The sequence below is a fragment of the Oncorhynchus keta genome, chromosome 15 (assembly GCF_023373465.1).
Source record: "Oncorhynchus keta strain PuntledgeMale-10-30-2019 chromosome 15, Oket_V2, whole genome shotgun sequence".
Classification (NCBI taxonomy): Eukaryota; Metazoa; Chordata; class Actinopteri; order Salmoniformes; family Salmonidae; genus Oncorhynchus; species Oncorhynchus keta.
Genome location: NC_068435.1, coordinates 1,970,030 through 1,987,138, shown reverse-complemented (window position 1 = coordinate 1,987,138; position 17,109 = coordinate 1,970,030). Strand labels below are relative to the sequence as shown.

The 17,109-nt window shown below is 46.7% G+C and overlaps 1 protein-coding gene across 1 annotated transcript in view; it reads left to right on the top strand.

Moving 5' to 3' along the window:
- LOC118380007 (macrophage mannose receptor 1-like) overlaps nt 1-11,034 on the top strand; it is a 99,404-nt gene extending 88,370 nt beyond the window's left edge. The window contains exons 30-34 of the mRNA XM_052462754.1: nt 1,301-1,477; nt 3,869-3,985; nt 4,854-5,018; nt 7,738-7,764; nt 8,867-11,034. Coding sequence (XP_052318714.1) covers nt 1,301-1,477; nt 3,869-3,985; nt 4,854-5,018; nt 7,738-7,764; nt 8,867-9,141 — 761 coding nt within the window. The 3' untranslated portion in view covers nt 9,142-11,034. The remainder of the gene's footprint in view (nt 1-1,300; nt 1,478-3,868; nt 3,986-4,853; nt 5,019-7,737; nt 7,765-8,866) is intronic.
- Nucleotides 11,035-17,109: the final 6,075 nt, after the last annotated feature.

Sequence of the window (17,109 nt, the reverse complement as noted above, 5' to 3'; positions counted from 1 at the left end):
GTAGTCACCAGGTGTGACAGTCACCTACCCCAGTGTGCTAGTAGTCACCAGGTGAGACAGTCACCTACCCCAGTGTGTTAGTAGTCCACAGGTGAGACAGTCACCTACCCCAGTGTGTTAGTAGTCCACAGGTGAGACAGTCACCTACCCCAGTGTGCTAGTAGTCCACAGGTGAGACAGTCACCTACCCCAGTGTGTTAGTAGTCCACAGGTGAGACAGTCACCTACCCCAGTGTGCTAGTAGTCCACAGGTGAGACAGTCACCTACCCCAGTGTGTTAGTAGTCCACAGGTGAGACAGTCACCTACCCCAGTGTGTTAGTAGTCACCAGGTGAGACAGGTACCTACCCCAGTGTGTTAGTAGTCACCAGGTGAGACAGGTACCTACCCCAGTGTGTTAGTAGTCCCCAGGTGAGACAGGTACCTACCCCAGTCTGTTGGTAGTCACCAGGTGAGACAGGTACCTACCCCAGTGTGTTAGTAGTCCCCAGGTGAGACAGTCACCTACCCCAGTGTGTTAGTAGTCCCCAGGTGAGACAGTCTCCTACCCCAGTGTGTTAGTAGTCACCAGGTGAGACAGTCTCCTACCCCAGTGTGTTAGTAGTCACCAGGTGAGACAGTCTCCTACCCCAGTGTGTTAGTAGTCACCAGGTGAGACAGTCTCCTACCCCAGTGTGTTAGTAGTCACCAGGTGAGACAGTCTCCTACCCCAGTGTGTTAGTAGTCCCCAGGTGAGACAGTCACCTACCCCAGTGTGTTAGTAGTCACCAGGTGAGACAGTCACCTACCCCAGTGTGTTAGTAGTCCACAGGTGAGACAGTCACCTACCCCAGTGTGTTAGTAGTCACCAGGTGTGACAGTCACCTACCCCAGTGTGCTAGTAGTCACCAGGTGAGACAGTCACCTACCCCAGTGTGTTAGTAGTCCACAGGTGAGACAGTCACCTACCCCAGTGTGTTAGTAGTCCCCAGGTGAGACAGTCACCTACCCCAGTGTGTTAGTAGTCCCCAGGTGAGACAGTCACCTACCCCAGTGTGTTAGTAGTCCACAGGTGAGACAGTCACCTACCCCAGTGTGCTAGTAGTCCACAGGTGAGACAGTCACCTACCCCAGTGTGTTAGTAGTCCACAGGTGAGACAGTCACCTACCCCAGTGTGTGAAAGCAGCAGGCTGGGAAGGATCCTATTGGTTGGTCCTTATGCTGCTCCGTAATACCATTGGCTAGTGTCTCCCAGAGAGGATATCCTATTGGTTAATCCCTGTGCAGTTCTGTAATCCTTTTGGTTTGTTCCCCCCACAGCCGTCCCGCCCACGGCCCCACCCCAGTACCCTGGGGAATGTATCCAGGAGGAGGAGCAGGAGGAGATCAGTGGTAGAAACACCCCCTGGTTCTGGTTGCCTTTCAAAGGGCACTGCTACAGCTTCGTCATTAATGACATAGAGTGGGCCGACGCCTCCACCAGCTGTAAACGTAAAGGTAGGAGGAGTCTCAAATCCAAGGGTGTGTCGAAAAATGCTGTCCTATTGAATACCCGTGATTTCTGACAAGTTGACTTGTCAGGAGAGAGAGGAGATTTGAGGCCATGTGACACATTACATTCAGAACTCTTCAGGGTACATGCGTTCATATTCAATATGCCAGGCCTTATACGGGGTGCCGTTATAAAATGGTGCATTGTTTGGACAGGGCCCATCTCCCATTCTCTCCCATTCTCCTCCAAGTCTGGACTGGTTGACTGAATTGTTGGAAGAAAGGTGGCACCCAGACTGATGATTTAGGACACAGAATGATACACCTATCTAATGCTTTAGTACCCAGACTGATACACCTATCTAATGCTTTAGTACCCAGACTGATACACCTATCTAATGCTATAGGACACAGACTGATACACCTATCTAATGCTTTAGTACCCAGACTGATACACCTATCTAATGCTTTAGGACACAGACTGATACACCTATCTAATGCTTTAGGACACAGACTGATACACCTATCTAATGCTTTAGGACACAGACTGATACACCTATCTAATGCTTTAGCACACAGACTGATACACCTATCTAATGCTTTAGGACACAGACTGATACACCTATCTAATGCTTTAGGACCCAGACTGATGATTTAGGACACAGAATGATACACCTATCTAATGCTATAGGACACAGACTGATACACCTATCTAATGCTTTAGGACACAGACTGATAGACCTATCTAATGCTTTAGCACACAGACTGATACACCTATCTAATGCTTTAGGACACAGACTGATACACCTATCTAATGCTTTAGCACACAGACTGATACACCTATCTAATGCTATAGGACACAGACTGATACACCTATCTAATGCTATAGGACACAGACTGATACACCTATCTAATGCTTTAGGACACAGACTGATACACCTATCTAATGCTTTAGGACACAGACTGATACACCTATCTAATGCTTTAGGACACAGACTGATACACCTGTCTAATGCTTTAGTACCCAGACTGATACACATATCTAATGCTATAGGACACAGACTGATACACCTATCTAATGCTTTAGGACACAGACTGATACACCTATCTAATGCTTTAGGACACAGACTGATACACCTATCTAATGCTATAGGACACAGACTGATACACCTATCTAATGCTTTAGTACCCAGACTGATACACCTATCTAATGCTTTAGGACACAGACTGATACACCTATCTAATGCTTTAGGACACAGACTGATACACCTATCTAATGCTTTAGCACACAGACTGATACACCTATCTAATGCTTTAGGACACAGACTGATACACCTATCTAATGCTTTAGTACCCAGACTGATACACCTATCTAATGCTTTAGGACACAGACTGATACACCTATCTAATGCTTTAGTACCCAGACTGATACACCTATCTAATGCTATAGGACACAGACAGATACACCTATCTAATGCTTTAGTACACAGACTGATACACCTATCTAATGCTTTAGGACACAGACTGATACACCTATCTAATGCTTTAGGACACAGACTGATACACCTATCTAATGCTTTAGGACACAGACTGATACACCTATCTAATGCTTTAGGACACAGACTGATACACCTATCTAATGCTTTAGGACACAGACTGATACACCTATCTAATGCTTTAGCACACAGACTGATACACCTATCTAATGCTTTAGGACACAGACTGATACACCTATCTAATGCTTTAGGACACAGACTGATACACCTATCTAATGCTTTAGGACACAGACTGATACACCTATCTAATGCTTTAGGACACAGACTGATACACCTATCTAATGCTTTAGGACACAGACTGATACACCTATCTAATGCTTTAGTACCCAGACTGATACACCTATCTAATGCTTTAGTACCCAGACTGATACACCTATCTAATGCTTTAGTACACAGACTGATACACCTATCTAATGCTATAGGACACAGACAGATACACCTATCTAATGCTTTAGGACACAGACTGATACACCTATCTAATGCTTTAGGACACAGACTGATACACCTATCTAATGCTTTAGGACACAGACTGATACACCTATCTAATGCTATAGGACATAGACAGATACACCTATCTAATGCTTTAGGACACAGACTGATACACCTATCGAATGCTTTAGGACACAGACTGATACACCTATCTAATGCTTTAGGACACAGACTGATACACCTATCTAATGCTTTTACATCCTGGTGTGGAGTGAAATGGTGAACGCTTCAGGGAGAAAAGGAGAGAACTGGAATTGGGATCCAGTTTCCCATGAACTGTGCACTTCTTTGGGTAGAACAAACCGTAAAGAAAGTAAATGGAGAGGCATTAACACCAATATTGTGTGTGAAGGGGCGTCTCTGGTGAGCATCGAGGATCCTGAAGAACTTCGCTTCATAAAGAGCAACCTGGAGGTTCTTAAAGACAGCTACTCCTCCTTCTGGATTGGCCTGTACAAAACACACCTAGGTAACTAACTACCAATCCTTCAAGATAGGCCTGTTCAAAACACACCTAGGTAACTACCAATCCTTCTAGATAGGCCTGTTCAAAACACACCTAGGTAACTACCAATCCTTCTGGATTGGCCTGTTCAAAACACACCTAGGTAACTACCAATCCTTCTAGATAGGCCTGTACAAAACACACCTAGATAACTACCAATCCTTCTAGATAGGCCTGTTCAAAACACACCTAGGTAACTACATATCCTTCTAGATAGGCCTGTACAAAACACACCTAGGTAACTACCAATCCTTCTAGGTAGGCCTGGACAAAACACACCTAGGTAACTACCAATCCTTCTAGGTAGGCCTGGACAAAACACACCTAGGTAACTACCAATCCTTCTAGATAGGCCTGTTCAAAACACACCTAGGTAACTACATATTCTTCTAGATAGGCCTGTACAAAACACACCTAGGTAACTACCAATCCTTCTAGGTAGGCCTGGACAAAACACACCTAGGTAACTACCAATCCTTCTAGGTAGGCCTTTACAAAACACACCTAGGTAACTACCAATCCTTCTAGATAGGCCTGTACAAAACACACCTAGGTAACTACCAATCCTTCTAGGTAGGCCTGTACAAAACACACCTAGGTAACTACCAATCCTTCTAGGTAGGCCTGGACAAAACACACCTAGGTAACTACCAATCCTTCTAGGTAGGCCTGGACAAAACACACCTAGGTAACTACCAATCCTTCTAGGTAGGCCTGTACAAAACACACCTACACTTTTATAATAAAAGGGTTCCAAAATGGTTCTTCGGCTGTCACCATTTTTTTGTAAGTGTGCAGGTAACTACATGACTAACAACAGACCCTGTTGCAGGTCAGTGGAAGTGGCTGGACGAAACAATGCTGGACTACATTAACTGGGCAGAGGGACAGCCTCAGGACTCTTCCTATGTCTATGGAAATATGCTATCCTCCGATGGGACTTGGAGCACTGCCTCCAGTTGGGATGATAAACCATACATCTGCAAGACGCCCAAAGGTGAGACAGACCATACATCTGTAGGAAAGACGAGGTTGAGTAATTTCCTCACCATCTTAAATAAGCATGCCCCTTTCAAAAAATGTGGAACTAAGAACAGATATAGCCCTTTGTTCACTTCAGACCTGACTGCCATCGACCAGCACAAAAACATCCTGTGGCGAACTGCACTAGCATCAAATAGTCCCCGCGATATGCAACTTTTCAGGGAAGTCGGGAACCAATACACACATTCAGTCAGGAAAGCAAAGTATAGCTTTTCAAACAGAAATATGCATCTGTAGCTCTAACTCCAAAACGTTTTGGGACACTGTAAAGTCCATGGAGAATAAGAGCACCTCCTCGTAACTATCCACTGCACTGAGGCTAGGTAACACTGTCACCATCGATAATGGAGAATTTCAATAACCATTTCTCACCGGCTGGCCTTGTTTTTCTCCTGGCTACCCCAACACCGATCAACAGCTCCACACCCCCCGCGGCTACTTGCCCAATTAACCACTCTGTCAATTAACCATTCGATCAATTAACCAATCAGTCATATCAGTCAACCCATAGCCATACTGTAATATTTATTCCTGTGATCCTGCAGTGTCTCTGAAGGCAGGTCAGAGGCGTGTGTATTCAGGCCTGGCAGTGGTGGTGGTATTGGCTACCATGTGTCTGATGGGCCTCACAGCCTTAATGCTCTACAAGAAGACCGGCCGTCCCCTGCCCTCCTTCCCTCCAAATCCAGATAGCAGATGTTCTGAGAACTGCAAAACCTGGACCCATACAAATCAGCTGGGCAAGACAATCTGGACCCTTTCTTTCTAAAATTATCCGCCGCCATTGTTGCAACCCCTATTACCAGTCTGTTCAAACTTTATTTCGTATCATCCGAGATCCCTAATGATTGAAAAGCTGCCGCGGTCATCCCACTCTTCAAAGGGGGTGACACTCTAGACCCAAACTGTTATAGACCGATATCCATCCTGCCCTGCCTTTCTAAAGTCTTCAAAAGCCAAGTCAATAAACAGATCACTGACAATTTCGAATCCCACCGTACCTTCTTCGCTGTGCAATCCTGTTTCCAAGCTGGTCACGGGTGCACCTCGGCCACGCTCAAAGTACTAAGCAATATCATAACCGCCATCGATAAAAGATAGTACTGTGCAGCCGTCTTCATCAACCTGGCCAAGATTTTCGACTCTGTCAATCACCGTATTCTTATTGCCAGACTCAACAGCCTTGGTTTCTCAAATGACTGCCTCGCCTGGTTCACCAACTACTTCTCAGACAGCGTTCAGTGTGTCAAATTGGAGGGCCTGTTGTCTGGACCTCTGGCAGTCTCTATGGGGGTGCCACAGGGTTCAATTCTCGGGCCGACTATTTTCTCTGTATACATCAATGATGTTGCTTTTGCTGTTGGTGATTCTCTGATCCACCTCTACGCAGACGGCACCATTCTGTATACCTCTGGCCCTTCATTGGACACTGTTAACAAACCTCCAAACGAGCTTCAATGCCATACAACACTCCTTCCGTGGCCTCCAACTACTCTTAAATGCTAGTAAAACTAAATGCATGCTCTTCCACCGATCGCTGCCCAAACCTGCCCACCCGACTAGCATCACTACTCTGGATGGTTCTTGACTTAGAATATGTGGACAACTACAAATACCTAGGTGTCTGCTTAGACTGCAAACTCTCCTTCCAGACTCACATTAAGCATCTCCAATCCAAAGTTAAATCTAGAATCGGCTTCCTATTTCGCAACAAAGCCTCCTTCACTCACGGCACCAAACATACCCTCGTAAAACTGAATATCCTACCGATCCTCGACTTCGGCGATGTCATTTACAAAATAGCTTCTAACACTCTACTCAGCAAACTGGATGCAGTCTATCACAGTGCCATCCATTTTGTCACCAAATACTCTTATAGCACCCACCACTGCGACCTGTATGCTCTAGTCGGCTGGCCCTCGCTACATATTCGTCGCCAGACACACTGGCTCCAGGTCATCTATAAGTTGATGCTAGGTAATGTTCCCTCTTATCTCAGCTCACTGGTCACGATAACAACACCCACCCGTAGCATGCACTCTAGCAGGTATATCTCACTGGCCATCCCCAAAGCCAACGTCCTTTGGCCGCCTTTCCTTCCAGTTCTCTGCTGCCAATGACTGGAACAAATTGCAAAAATCCCTGAAGCTGGAGACTTATATTTCCCTCACTAACTTTAAACATCAGCTATCTGAGCAGTTTACCAATCGCTGCAGCTGTACGTAGCCCATCTGTAAATAGCCCACCCAATCTACCTACCTCATCCCCATATTGTTTTTATTTACTTTTCTGCTCTTTTGCACACTAGTATTTCAACTTTCACATCATCATCTGCTCATCTATCACTCCAGTGCTAACTTGCTAAATTGTAATTACTTCACTACTATGGGCTTTTTGTTGTTGCCTTACCTCCTCACGCCATTTGCACACACTGTATATAGACTTTCCTTTTTTTCTATTGTGTTATTGGCTGTGCCCTTGTTTATCCCATGTGTAGCTCTGTGTTGTTTGTGTCGCACTGCTTTGCTTTACCGTGGCCAGGTCGCAGTTGTTAATGAGAACTTGTTCTCAACTAGTTTACCTGGTTAAATAAAGGTGAAATAAAAACTAAATAGACAGCGTTGGACCTTTTAATAAAACCTTGTTATTAATCCTCTCTGTTCCACCTCCAGTTCTACCAGAAACACCACCAACACATGGTGAGTCATGAATGAATGAGCCAATCAAACATCCAACCCATCATCCATCCTTCAATCAACTAATCAATCAATCAGTCAATGAATGATCAGTCTATTACCACTCTGTCAATGAACCACTCTGTCAATGAACCACTCTGTCAATTAACCACTCTGTCAATGAATCACTCTGTCAATTAACCACTCTGTCAATTAACCACTCTGTCAATTAACCACTCTGTCAATTAACCACTCTGTCAATTAACCACTCTGTCAATGAACCACTCTGTCAATGAACCACTCTGTCAATGAACCACTCTGTCAATGAACCACTCTGTCAATGAATCACTCTGTCAATTAACCACTCTGTCAATGAACCACTCTGTCAATTAACCACTCTGTCAATTAACCACTCTGTCAATGAACCACTCTGTCAATTAACCACTCTGTCAATTAACCACTCTGTCAATTAACCACTCTGTCAATTAACCACTCTGTCAATTAACCACTCTGTCAATGAACCACTCTGTCAATTAACCACTCTGTCAATGAACCACTCTGTCAATTAACCACTCTGTCAATTAACCACTCTGTCAATTAACCACTCTGTCAATGACCACTCTGTCGATTAACCACTCTGTCAATTAACCACTCTGTCAATGAACCACTCTGTCAATGAACCACTCTGTCAATGAATCACTCTGTCAATTAACCACTCTGTCAATTAACCACTCTGTCAATGAACCACTCTGTCAATTAACCACTCTGTCAATTAACCACTCTGTCAATGAACCACTCTGTCAATTAACCACTCTGTCGATTAACCACTCTGTCGATTAACCACTCTGTCAATGAACCACTCTGTCAATGAACCACTCTGTCAATGAACCACTCTGTCAATTAACCACTCTGTCAATGAACCACTCTGTCGATGAACCACTCTGTCAATTAACCACTCTGTCAATGAACCACTCTGTCAATGAACCACTCTGTCGATGAACCACTCTGTCGATGAACCACTCTGTCGATGAACCACTCTGTCGATGAACCACTCTGTCAATTAACCAATCAGTCATATCAGTCAACCCATAGCCATACTGTAATATTTATTCCTGTGATCCTGCAGTGTCTCTGAAGGCAGGTCAGAGGCGTGTGTATTCAGGCCTGGCAGTGGTGGTGGTATTGGCTACCATGTGTCTGATGGGCCTCACAGCCTTAATGCTCTACAAGAAGACCGGCCGTCCCCTGCCCTCCTTCACCAACCCCCTGGTCTTCAGCGCAGGCCGGAGTACCTTCGACAACCCCCTCTACACGGAGCCCGTCGCCGAGGTTGACCCCAGCATGGTGGACACTAGCCAGCTGGTTAACCATATGGAGGCTCAGCCAATGATCACTTTATGATTGGAGAGAGTCGCTAATGCATGCTAGCAGATACCCATAGACTTCCAGTAGTTGCGCTAATGCATGCTAGCAGATACCCATAGACTTCCAGTAGTTGCGCTAATGCATGCTAGCAGATACCCATAGACTTCCAGTAGTTGCGCTAATGCATGCTAGCAGATACCCATAGACTTCCAGTAGTTGCGCTAATGCATGCTAGCAGATACCCATAGACTTCCAGTAGTTGCGCTAATGCATGCTAGCAGATACCCATAGACTTCCAGTAGTTGCGCTAATGCATGCTAGCAGATACCCATAGACTTCCAGTAGTTGCGCTAATGCATGCTAGCAGATACCCATAGACTTCCAGTAGTTGCGCTAATGCATGCTAGCAGATACCCATAGACTTCCAGTAGTTGCGCTAATGCATGCTAGCAGATACTCATAGACTTCCAGTAGTTGCGCTAATGCATGCTAGCAGATACCCATAGACTTCCAGTAGTTGCGCTAATGCATGCTAGCAGATACCCATAGACTTCCAGTAGTTGCGCTAATGCATGCTAGCAGATACCCATAGACTTCCAGTAGTTGCGCTAATGCATGCTAGCAGATACCCATAGACTTCCAGTAGTTGCGCTAATGCATGCTAGCAGATACCCATAGACTTCCAGTAGTTGCGCTAATGCATGCTAGCAGATACCCATAGACTTCCAGTAGTTGCGCTAATGCATGCTAGCAGATACCCATAGACTTCCAGTAGTTGCGCTAATGCATGCTAGCAGATACCCATTGACTTCCAGTAGTTGCGCTAATGCATGCTAGCAGATACCCATAGACTTCCAGTAGTTGCGCTAATGCATGCTAGCAGATACCCATAGACTTCCAGTAGTTGCGCTAATGCATGCTAGCAGATACCCATAGACTTCCAGTAGTTGCGCTAATGCATGCTAGCAGATACCCATAGACTTCCAGTAGTTGCGCTAATGCATGCTAGCAGATACCCATAGACTTCCAGTAGTTGCGCTAATGCATGCTAGCAGATACCCATAGACTTCCAGTAGTTGCGCTAATGCATGCTAGCAGATACCCATAGACTTCCAGTAGTTGCGCTAATGCATGCTAGCAGATACCCATAGACTTCCAGTAGTTGCGCTAATGCATGCTAGCAGATACCCATAGACTTCCAGGCTTTTAGTTTAGTTTATTCATTCGACCATTCAAAATAACAAGCACATATAAATCTTATAAAAAGCCATAAATGCATGAATAAAATCATGTATGATAACACACAATAAAGTCAGGGACTTATTTCCATCGATGGATAGACAAGATCGAACAAGATCGAACACAGCCAGTGAAATGATTAAACAAAACCCGAGAAGAAGAACATCTATCTCATCATTGGAAGGTGGTCACAAACCTGGCTGTCATCTGAACATTGAGATTGTCCAGTATGTTGGAGTACATTCTTCCCGTTTCTACAGTAAGATCAGCTGTTTACTACGAGTTGAACATTCTGCCAGGTTCCGGTTCAATGCACTTCTGTTTAAATCTGATGGATTCTCTTCAAATGTAAACATGTTTCAAGTTAAACTGTACTTTGTTTGTATCCTGTTTAGTGAATGATTACCGAGAGTATTAATGGAGTTTTAGGTCATGAAACTGTGTGTTTGCTAGTTTAAAAACCTAATCATATACGAGGACATGGCCTAGGATCAGAGAGCAGGGTCAAGCCCAGGACGGAGGAATGACGGGTTGTGAATCTGACGTCTAGCTAAACAAAGAGATGGACACATTCTACAGGGGAATGGGGGGAAACTCACTGGGGTCATAAAATGCATAGCTGGTGAGGTAACACCTACAAGAGGGTGTTGACCAAAAGGAGGGAGGAGTATATGATGTGTTGTGAACTGACTGTATCCTTGGTATTAAACACTTGACACTTCTCCGGACCGTTTGGTCTCAATTCCTTGTTGCAATAACATTTACATTACATTTACATTTAAGTCATTTAGCAGACGCTCTTATCCAGAGCGACTTACAAATTGGTGCATTCACCTTATGACATCCAGTGGAACAGCCACTTTACAATAGTGCATCTAAATCTTTTAAGGGGGGGGATGAGAAGGATTACTTTATCCTATCCTAGGTATTCCTTAAAGAGGTGGGGTTTCAGGTGTCTCCGGAAGGTGGTGATTGACTCCGCTGTCCTGGCGTCGTGAGGGAGTTTGTTCCACCATTGGGGGGCCAGAGCAGCGAACAGTTTTGACTGGGCTGAGCGGCAACTGTACTTCCTCAGTGGTAGGGAGGCGAGCAGGCCAGAGGTGGATGAACGCAGTGCCCTTGTTTGGGTGTAGGGCCTGATCAGAGCCTGGAGGTACTGAGGTGCCGTTCCCCTCACAGCTCCGTAGGCAAGCACCATGGTCTTGTAGCGGATGCGAGCTTCAACTGGAAGCCAGTGGAGAGAGCGGAGCAGCGGGGTGACGTGAGAGAACTTGGGAAGGTTGAACACCAGACGGGCTGCGGCGTTCTGGATGAGTTGACAAGTGCCTGGATTAGGACCTGCGCCGCTTCCTGTGTGAGGCAGGGTCGTACTCTGCGGATGTTGTAGAGCATGAACCTACAGGAACGGGCCACCGCCTTGATGTTAGTTGAGAACGACAGGGTGTTGTCCAGGATCACGCCAAGGTTCTTAGCGCTCTGGGAGGAGGACACAATGGAGTTGTCAACCGTGATGGCGAGATCATGGAACGGGCAGTCCTTCCCGGGAGGAAGAGCAGCTCCGTCTTGCCGAGGTTCAGCTTGAGGTGGTGATCCGTCATCCACACTGATATGTCTGCCAGACATGCAGCGATGCGATTCGCCACCTGGTCATCAGAAGGGGGAAAGGAGAAGATTAATTGTGTGTCGTCTGCATAGCAATGATAGGAGAGACCATGTGAGGTTATGACAGAGCCAAGTGACTTGGTGTATAGCGAGAATAGCAGAGGGCCTAGAACAGAGCCCTGGGGGACACCAGTGGTGAGAGCGCGTGGTGAGGAGACAGATTCTCGCCACGCCACCTGGTAGGAGCGACCTGTCAGGTAGGACGCAATCCAAGCGTGGGCCGCGCCGGAGATGCCCAACTCGGAGAGGGTGGAGAGGAGGATCTGATGGTTCACAGTATCGAAGGCAGCCGATAGGTCTAGAAGGATGAGAGCAGAGGAGAGAGAGTTAGCTTTAGCAGTGCGGAGCGCCTCCGTGATACAGAGAAGAGCAGTCTCAGTTGAATGACTAGTCTTGAAACCTGGCTGATTTGGATCAAGAAGGTCATTCTGAGAGAGATAGCGGGAGAGCTGGCCAAGGACGGCACGTTCAAGAGTTTTGGAGAGAGAAGAAAGAAGGGATACTGGTCTGTAGTTGTTGACATCGGAGGGATCGAGTGTAGGTTTTTTCAGAAGGGGTGCAACTCTCGCTCTCTTGAAGACGGAAGGGACGTAGCCAGCGGTCAGGGATGAGTTCATGAGCGAGGTGAGGTAAGGGAGAAGGCCTCCAGAAATGGTCTGGAGAAGAGAGGAGGGGATAGGGTCAAGCGGGCAGGTTGTTGGGCGGCCGGCCGTCACAAGACGCGAGATTTCATCTGGAGAGAGAGGGGAGAAAGAGGTCAGAGCACAGGGTAGGGCAGTGTGAGCAGAACCAGCGGTGTCGTTTGACTTAGCAAACGAGGATCGGATGTCGTCGACCTTCTTTTCAAAATGGTTGACGAAGTCATCTGCAGAGAGGGAGGGGGGGGATTCAGGAGGGAGGAGAAGGTGGCAAAGAGCTTCCTAGGGTTAGAGGCAGATGCTTGGAATTTAGAGTGGTAGAAAGTGGCTTTAGCAGCAGAGACAGAGGAGGAAAATGTAGAGAGGAGGGAGTGAAAGGATGCCAGGTCCGCAGGGAGGCGAGTTTTCCTCCATTTCCGCTCGGCTGCCCGGAGCCCTGTTCTGTGAGCTCGCAATGAGTCGTCGAGCCACGGAGCGGGAGGGGAGGACGGAGCAGGCCTGGAGGATAGGGGACATAGAGAGTCAAAGGATGCAGAAAGGGAGGAGAGGAGGGTTGAGGAGGCAGAATCAGGAGATAGGTTGGAGAAGGTTTGAGCAGAGGGAAGAGATGATAGGATGGAAGAGGAGAGAGTACGGCGCGATACCATCCGAGTAGGGGCAGTGTGGGAAGTGTTGGATGAGAGCGAGAGGGAAAAGGATACAAGGTAGTGGTCGGAGACTTGGAGGGGAGTTGCAATGAGGTTAGTGGAAGAACAGCATCTAGTAAAGATGAGGTCGAGCATATTGCCTGCCTTGTGAGTAGGGGGAAGGTGAGAGGGTGAGGTCAAAAGAGGAGAGGAGTGGAAAGAAGGAGGCAGAGAGGAATGAGTCAAAGGTAGACGTGGGGAAGTTAAAGTCGCCCAGAACTGTGAGAGGTGAGCCGTCCTCAGGAAAGGAGCTTATCAAGGCATCAAGCTCATTGATGAACTCTCCGAGGGAACCTGGAGGTCGATAAATGATAAGGATGTTAAGCTTGAAAGGGCTGGTAACTGTGACAGCATGGAATTCAAAGGAGGCGATAGACAGATGGGTAAGGGGAGAAAGAGAGAATGACCACTTGGGAGAGATGAGGATCCCGGTGCCACCACCCCGCTGACCAGAAGCTCTCGGGGTGTGCGAGAACACGTGGGCGGACGAAGAGCAGTAGGAGTAGCAGTGTTATCTGTGGTGATCCATGTTTCCGTCAGTGCCAAGAAGTCGAGGGACTGGAGGGAGGCATAGGCTGAGATGAACTCTGCCTTGTTGGCCGCAGATCGGCAGTTCCAGAGGCTACCGGAGACCTGGAACTCCACGTGGGTCGTGCGCGCTGGGACCACCAGATTAGGGTGGCCGCGGCCACGCGGTGTGGAGCGTTTGTATGGTCTGTGCAGAGAGGAGAGAACAGGGATAGACAGACACATAGTTGACAGGCTACAGAAGAGGCTACGCTAATGCAAGGAGATTGGAATGACAAGTGGACTACACGTCTCGAATGTTCAGAAAGTTAAGCTTACGTAGCAAGAATCTTATTGACTAAAATGATTAAAATGATACAGTACTGCTGAAGTAGGCTAGCTGGCAGTGGCTGCGTTGTTGACTTTGTAGGCTAGCTGGCAGTGGCTGCGTTGTTGACACTACACTAATCAAGTCGTTCCGTTGAGTGTAATAGTTTCTACAGTGCTGCTATTCGGGGCTAGCTGGCTAGCTAGCAGTGTTGATTACATTACGTTGCGTTAAAAGAATGACAATAGCTGGCTAGCTAACCTAGAAAATCGCTCTAGACTACACAATTATCTTTGATACAAAGACGGCTATGTAGCTAGCTATGTAGCTAGCTACGATCAAACAAATCAAACCGTTGTGCTGTAATGAAATGAAATGAAAATGTGATACTACCTGTGGAGCGAGCGGAATGCGACCGGGTTGTTGAGTGCGGAAGTTCTATTCGGTAGACTTTGGCTAGCTGTTGGCTAGCTAGCAGTGTCTCTTACGTTAAGGACGACAAATAGCTGGCTAGCTAACCTCGGTAAATTAAGATAATCGCTCTAAGACCACACGCTCTAAACTACACAATTATCTTGGATACGAAGACAGCAAAGACAACTATGTAGCTAGCTAACACTACACTAATCAAGTCGTTCAGTTAAGTGTAATAGTTTCTACAGTGCTGCTATTCGGTAGACGGTGGACATTTGCTAGCTGGCTAGCTGCTGGGCAAATAGCAGTGTAGACTACGTTAGGACGACGAAATACGAAATTACGCAATTATCTTTGATACAAAGACGGCTATGTAGCTAGCTAAGAAGAAATTGCTAAGATTAGACAAATCAAACCGTAACTAACTGACCCTGGTCCTTTTCCCTCTATAGTGTAACTAACTGACCCTGGTCCTTTTCCCTCTATAGTGTAACTAACTGACCCTGGTCCTTTTCCCCTCTATAGTGTAACTGACCCTGGTCCTTTTCCCCTCTATAGTGTAACTAACTGACCCTGGTCCTTTTCCCCTCTATAGTGTAACTAACTGACCCTGGTCCTTTTCCCCTCTATAGTGTAACTAACTGACCCTGGTCCTTTTCCCCTCTATAGTGTAACTGACCCTGGTCCTTTTCCCCTCTATAGTGTAACTAACTGACCCTGGTCCTTTTCCCCTCTATAGTGTAACTAACTGACCCTGGTCCTTTTCCCCTCTATAGTGTAACTAACTGACCCTGGTCCTTTTCCCCTCTATAGTGTAACTGACCCTGGTCCTTTTCCCCTCTATAATGTAACTAACTGACCCTGGTCCTTTTCCCCTCTATAGTGTAACTGACCCTGGTCCTTTTCCCTCTATAGTGTAACTGACCCTGGTCCTTTTCCCCTCTATAGTGTAACTAACTGACCCTGGTCCTTTTCCCCTCTATAGTGTAACTGACCCTGGTCCTTTTCCCCTCTATAGTGTAACTGACCCTGGTCCTTTTCCCCTCTATAGTGTAACTGACCCTGGTCCTTTTCCCCTCTATAGTGTAACTAACTGACCCTGGTCCTTTTCCCCTCTATAGTGTAACTGACCCTGGTCCTTTTCCCCTCTATAGTGTAACTAACTGACCCTGGTCCTTTTCCCCTCTATAGTGTAACTAACTAACCCTGGTCCTTTTCCCCTCTACTGTTCGCTGCTCTGGCCCCCAATGGTGGAACAAACTCCCTCACGACGCCAGGACAGCGGAGTCAATCACCACCTTCCGGAGACACCTGAAACCCCACCTCTTCAAGGAATACCTAGGATAGGGTAAGTAAGGGTAAGTAATCCTTCTCACCCCCTTCTCACCCCCCAACAAGATTTAGATGCAAGTGGCTGTTCCACTGGTTGTCATAAGGTGTATGCACCAATTTGTAAGTCGCTCTGGATAAGAGCGTCTGCTAAATGACTTAAATGTAAATGTAATGTAATGTAGTGTAACTAACTGACCCTGGTCCTTTTCTCCTCTATAGTGTAACTAACTGACCCTGGTCCTTTTCCCCTCTATAGTGTAACTGACCCTGGTCCTTTTCCCCTCTATAGTGTAACTAACTGACCCTGGTCCTTTTCCCCTCTATAGTGTAACTAACTGACCCTGGTCCTTTTCCCTCTATAGTGTAACTAACTGACCCTGGTCCTTTTCCCCTCTATAGTGTAACTAACTGACCCTGGTCATTTTCCCCTCTATAGTGTAACTGACCCTGGTCCTTTTCCCCTCTACAGTGTAAGTAACTGACCCTGGTCATTTTCCCCTCTATAGTGTAACTGACCCTGGTCCTTTTCCCCTCTATAGTGTAACTAACTGACCCTGGTCCTTTTCTCCTCTATAGTGTAACTAACTGACCCTGGTCCTTTTCCCCTCTATAGTGTAACTAACTGACCCTGGTCCTTTTCCCCTCTATAGTGTAACTAACTGACCCTGGTCCTTTTCCCCTCTATAGTGTAACTAACTGACCCTGGTCCTTTTCCCCTCTATAGTGTAACTGACCCTGGTCTCTCACACACTCTCACACACTCTCACACACTCTCTCACACACACACACACACACACACACACACACACACACACACACACACACACACACACACACACACACACACACACACACACACACACACACACACACACACACACACACACACACACACACACACACACACACACACACACACACACACAATGCAGCTGCCAAACAGCCCCCTCCCTCTCTTCTTTCTCTCTTTCCCCTCTCTCTCCCTCTCTCTTCTTTCTCTCTTTCCCCCTCTCTCCCTCCCTCTCTCTTCTTTCTCTCTCCCCTCCCCCTCTCTCCCTCCTCTCTCCCTCTCTCTCTCTCTTCCCTCTCCTTTCTCTCTTTCCCCTCTCTCTTTCCCTCTCTCCCTTCTCTTTCTCTCTTTCCCTCTCTCTTCTCTTCTTTCTCTCTTTCCCCTCTCTCTCCCTCTCTCTTCTTTCTC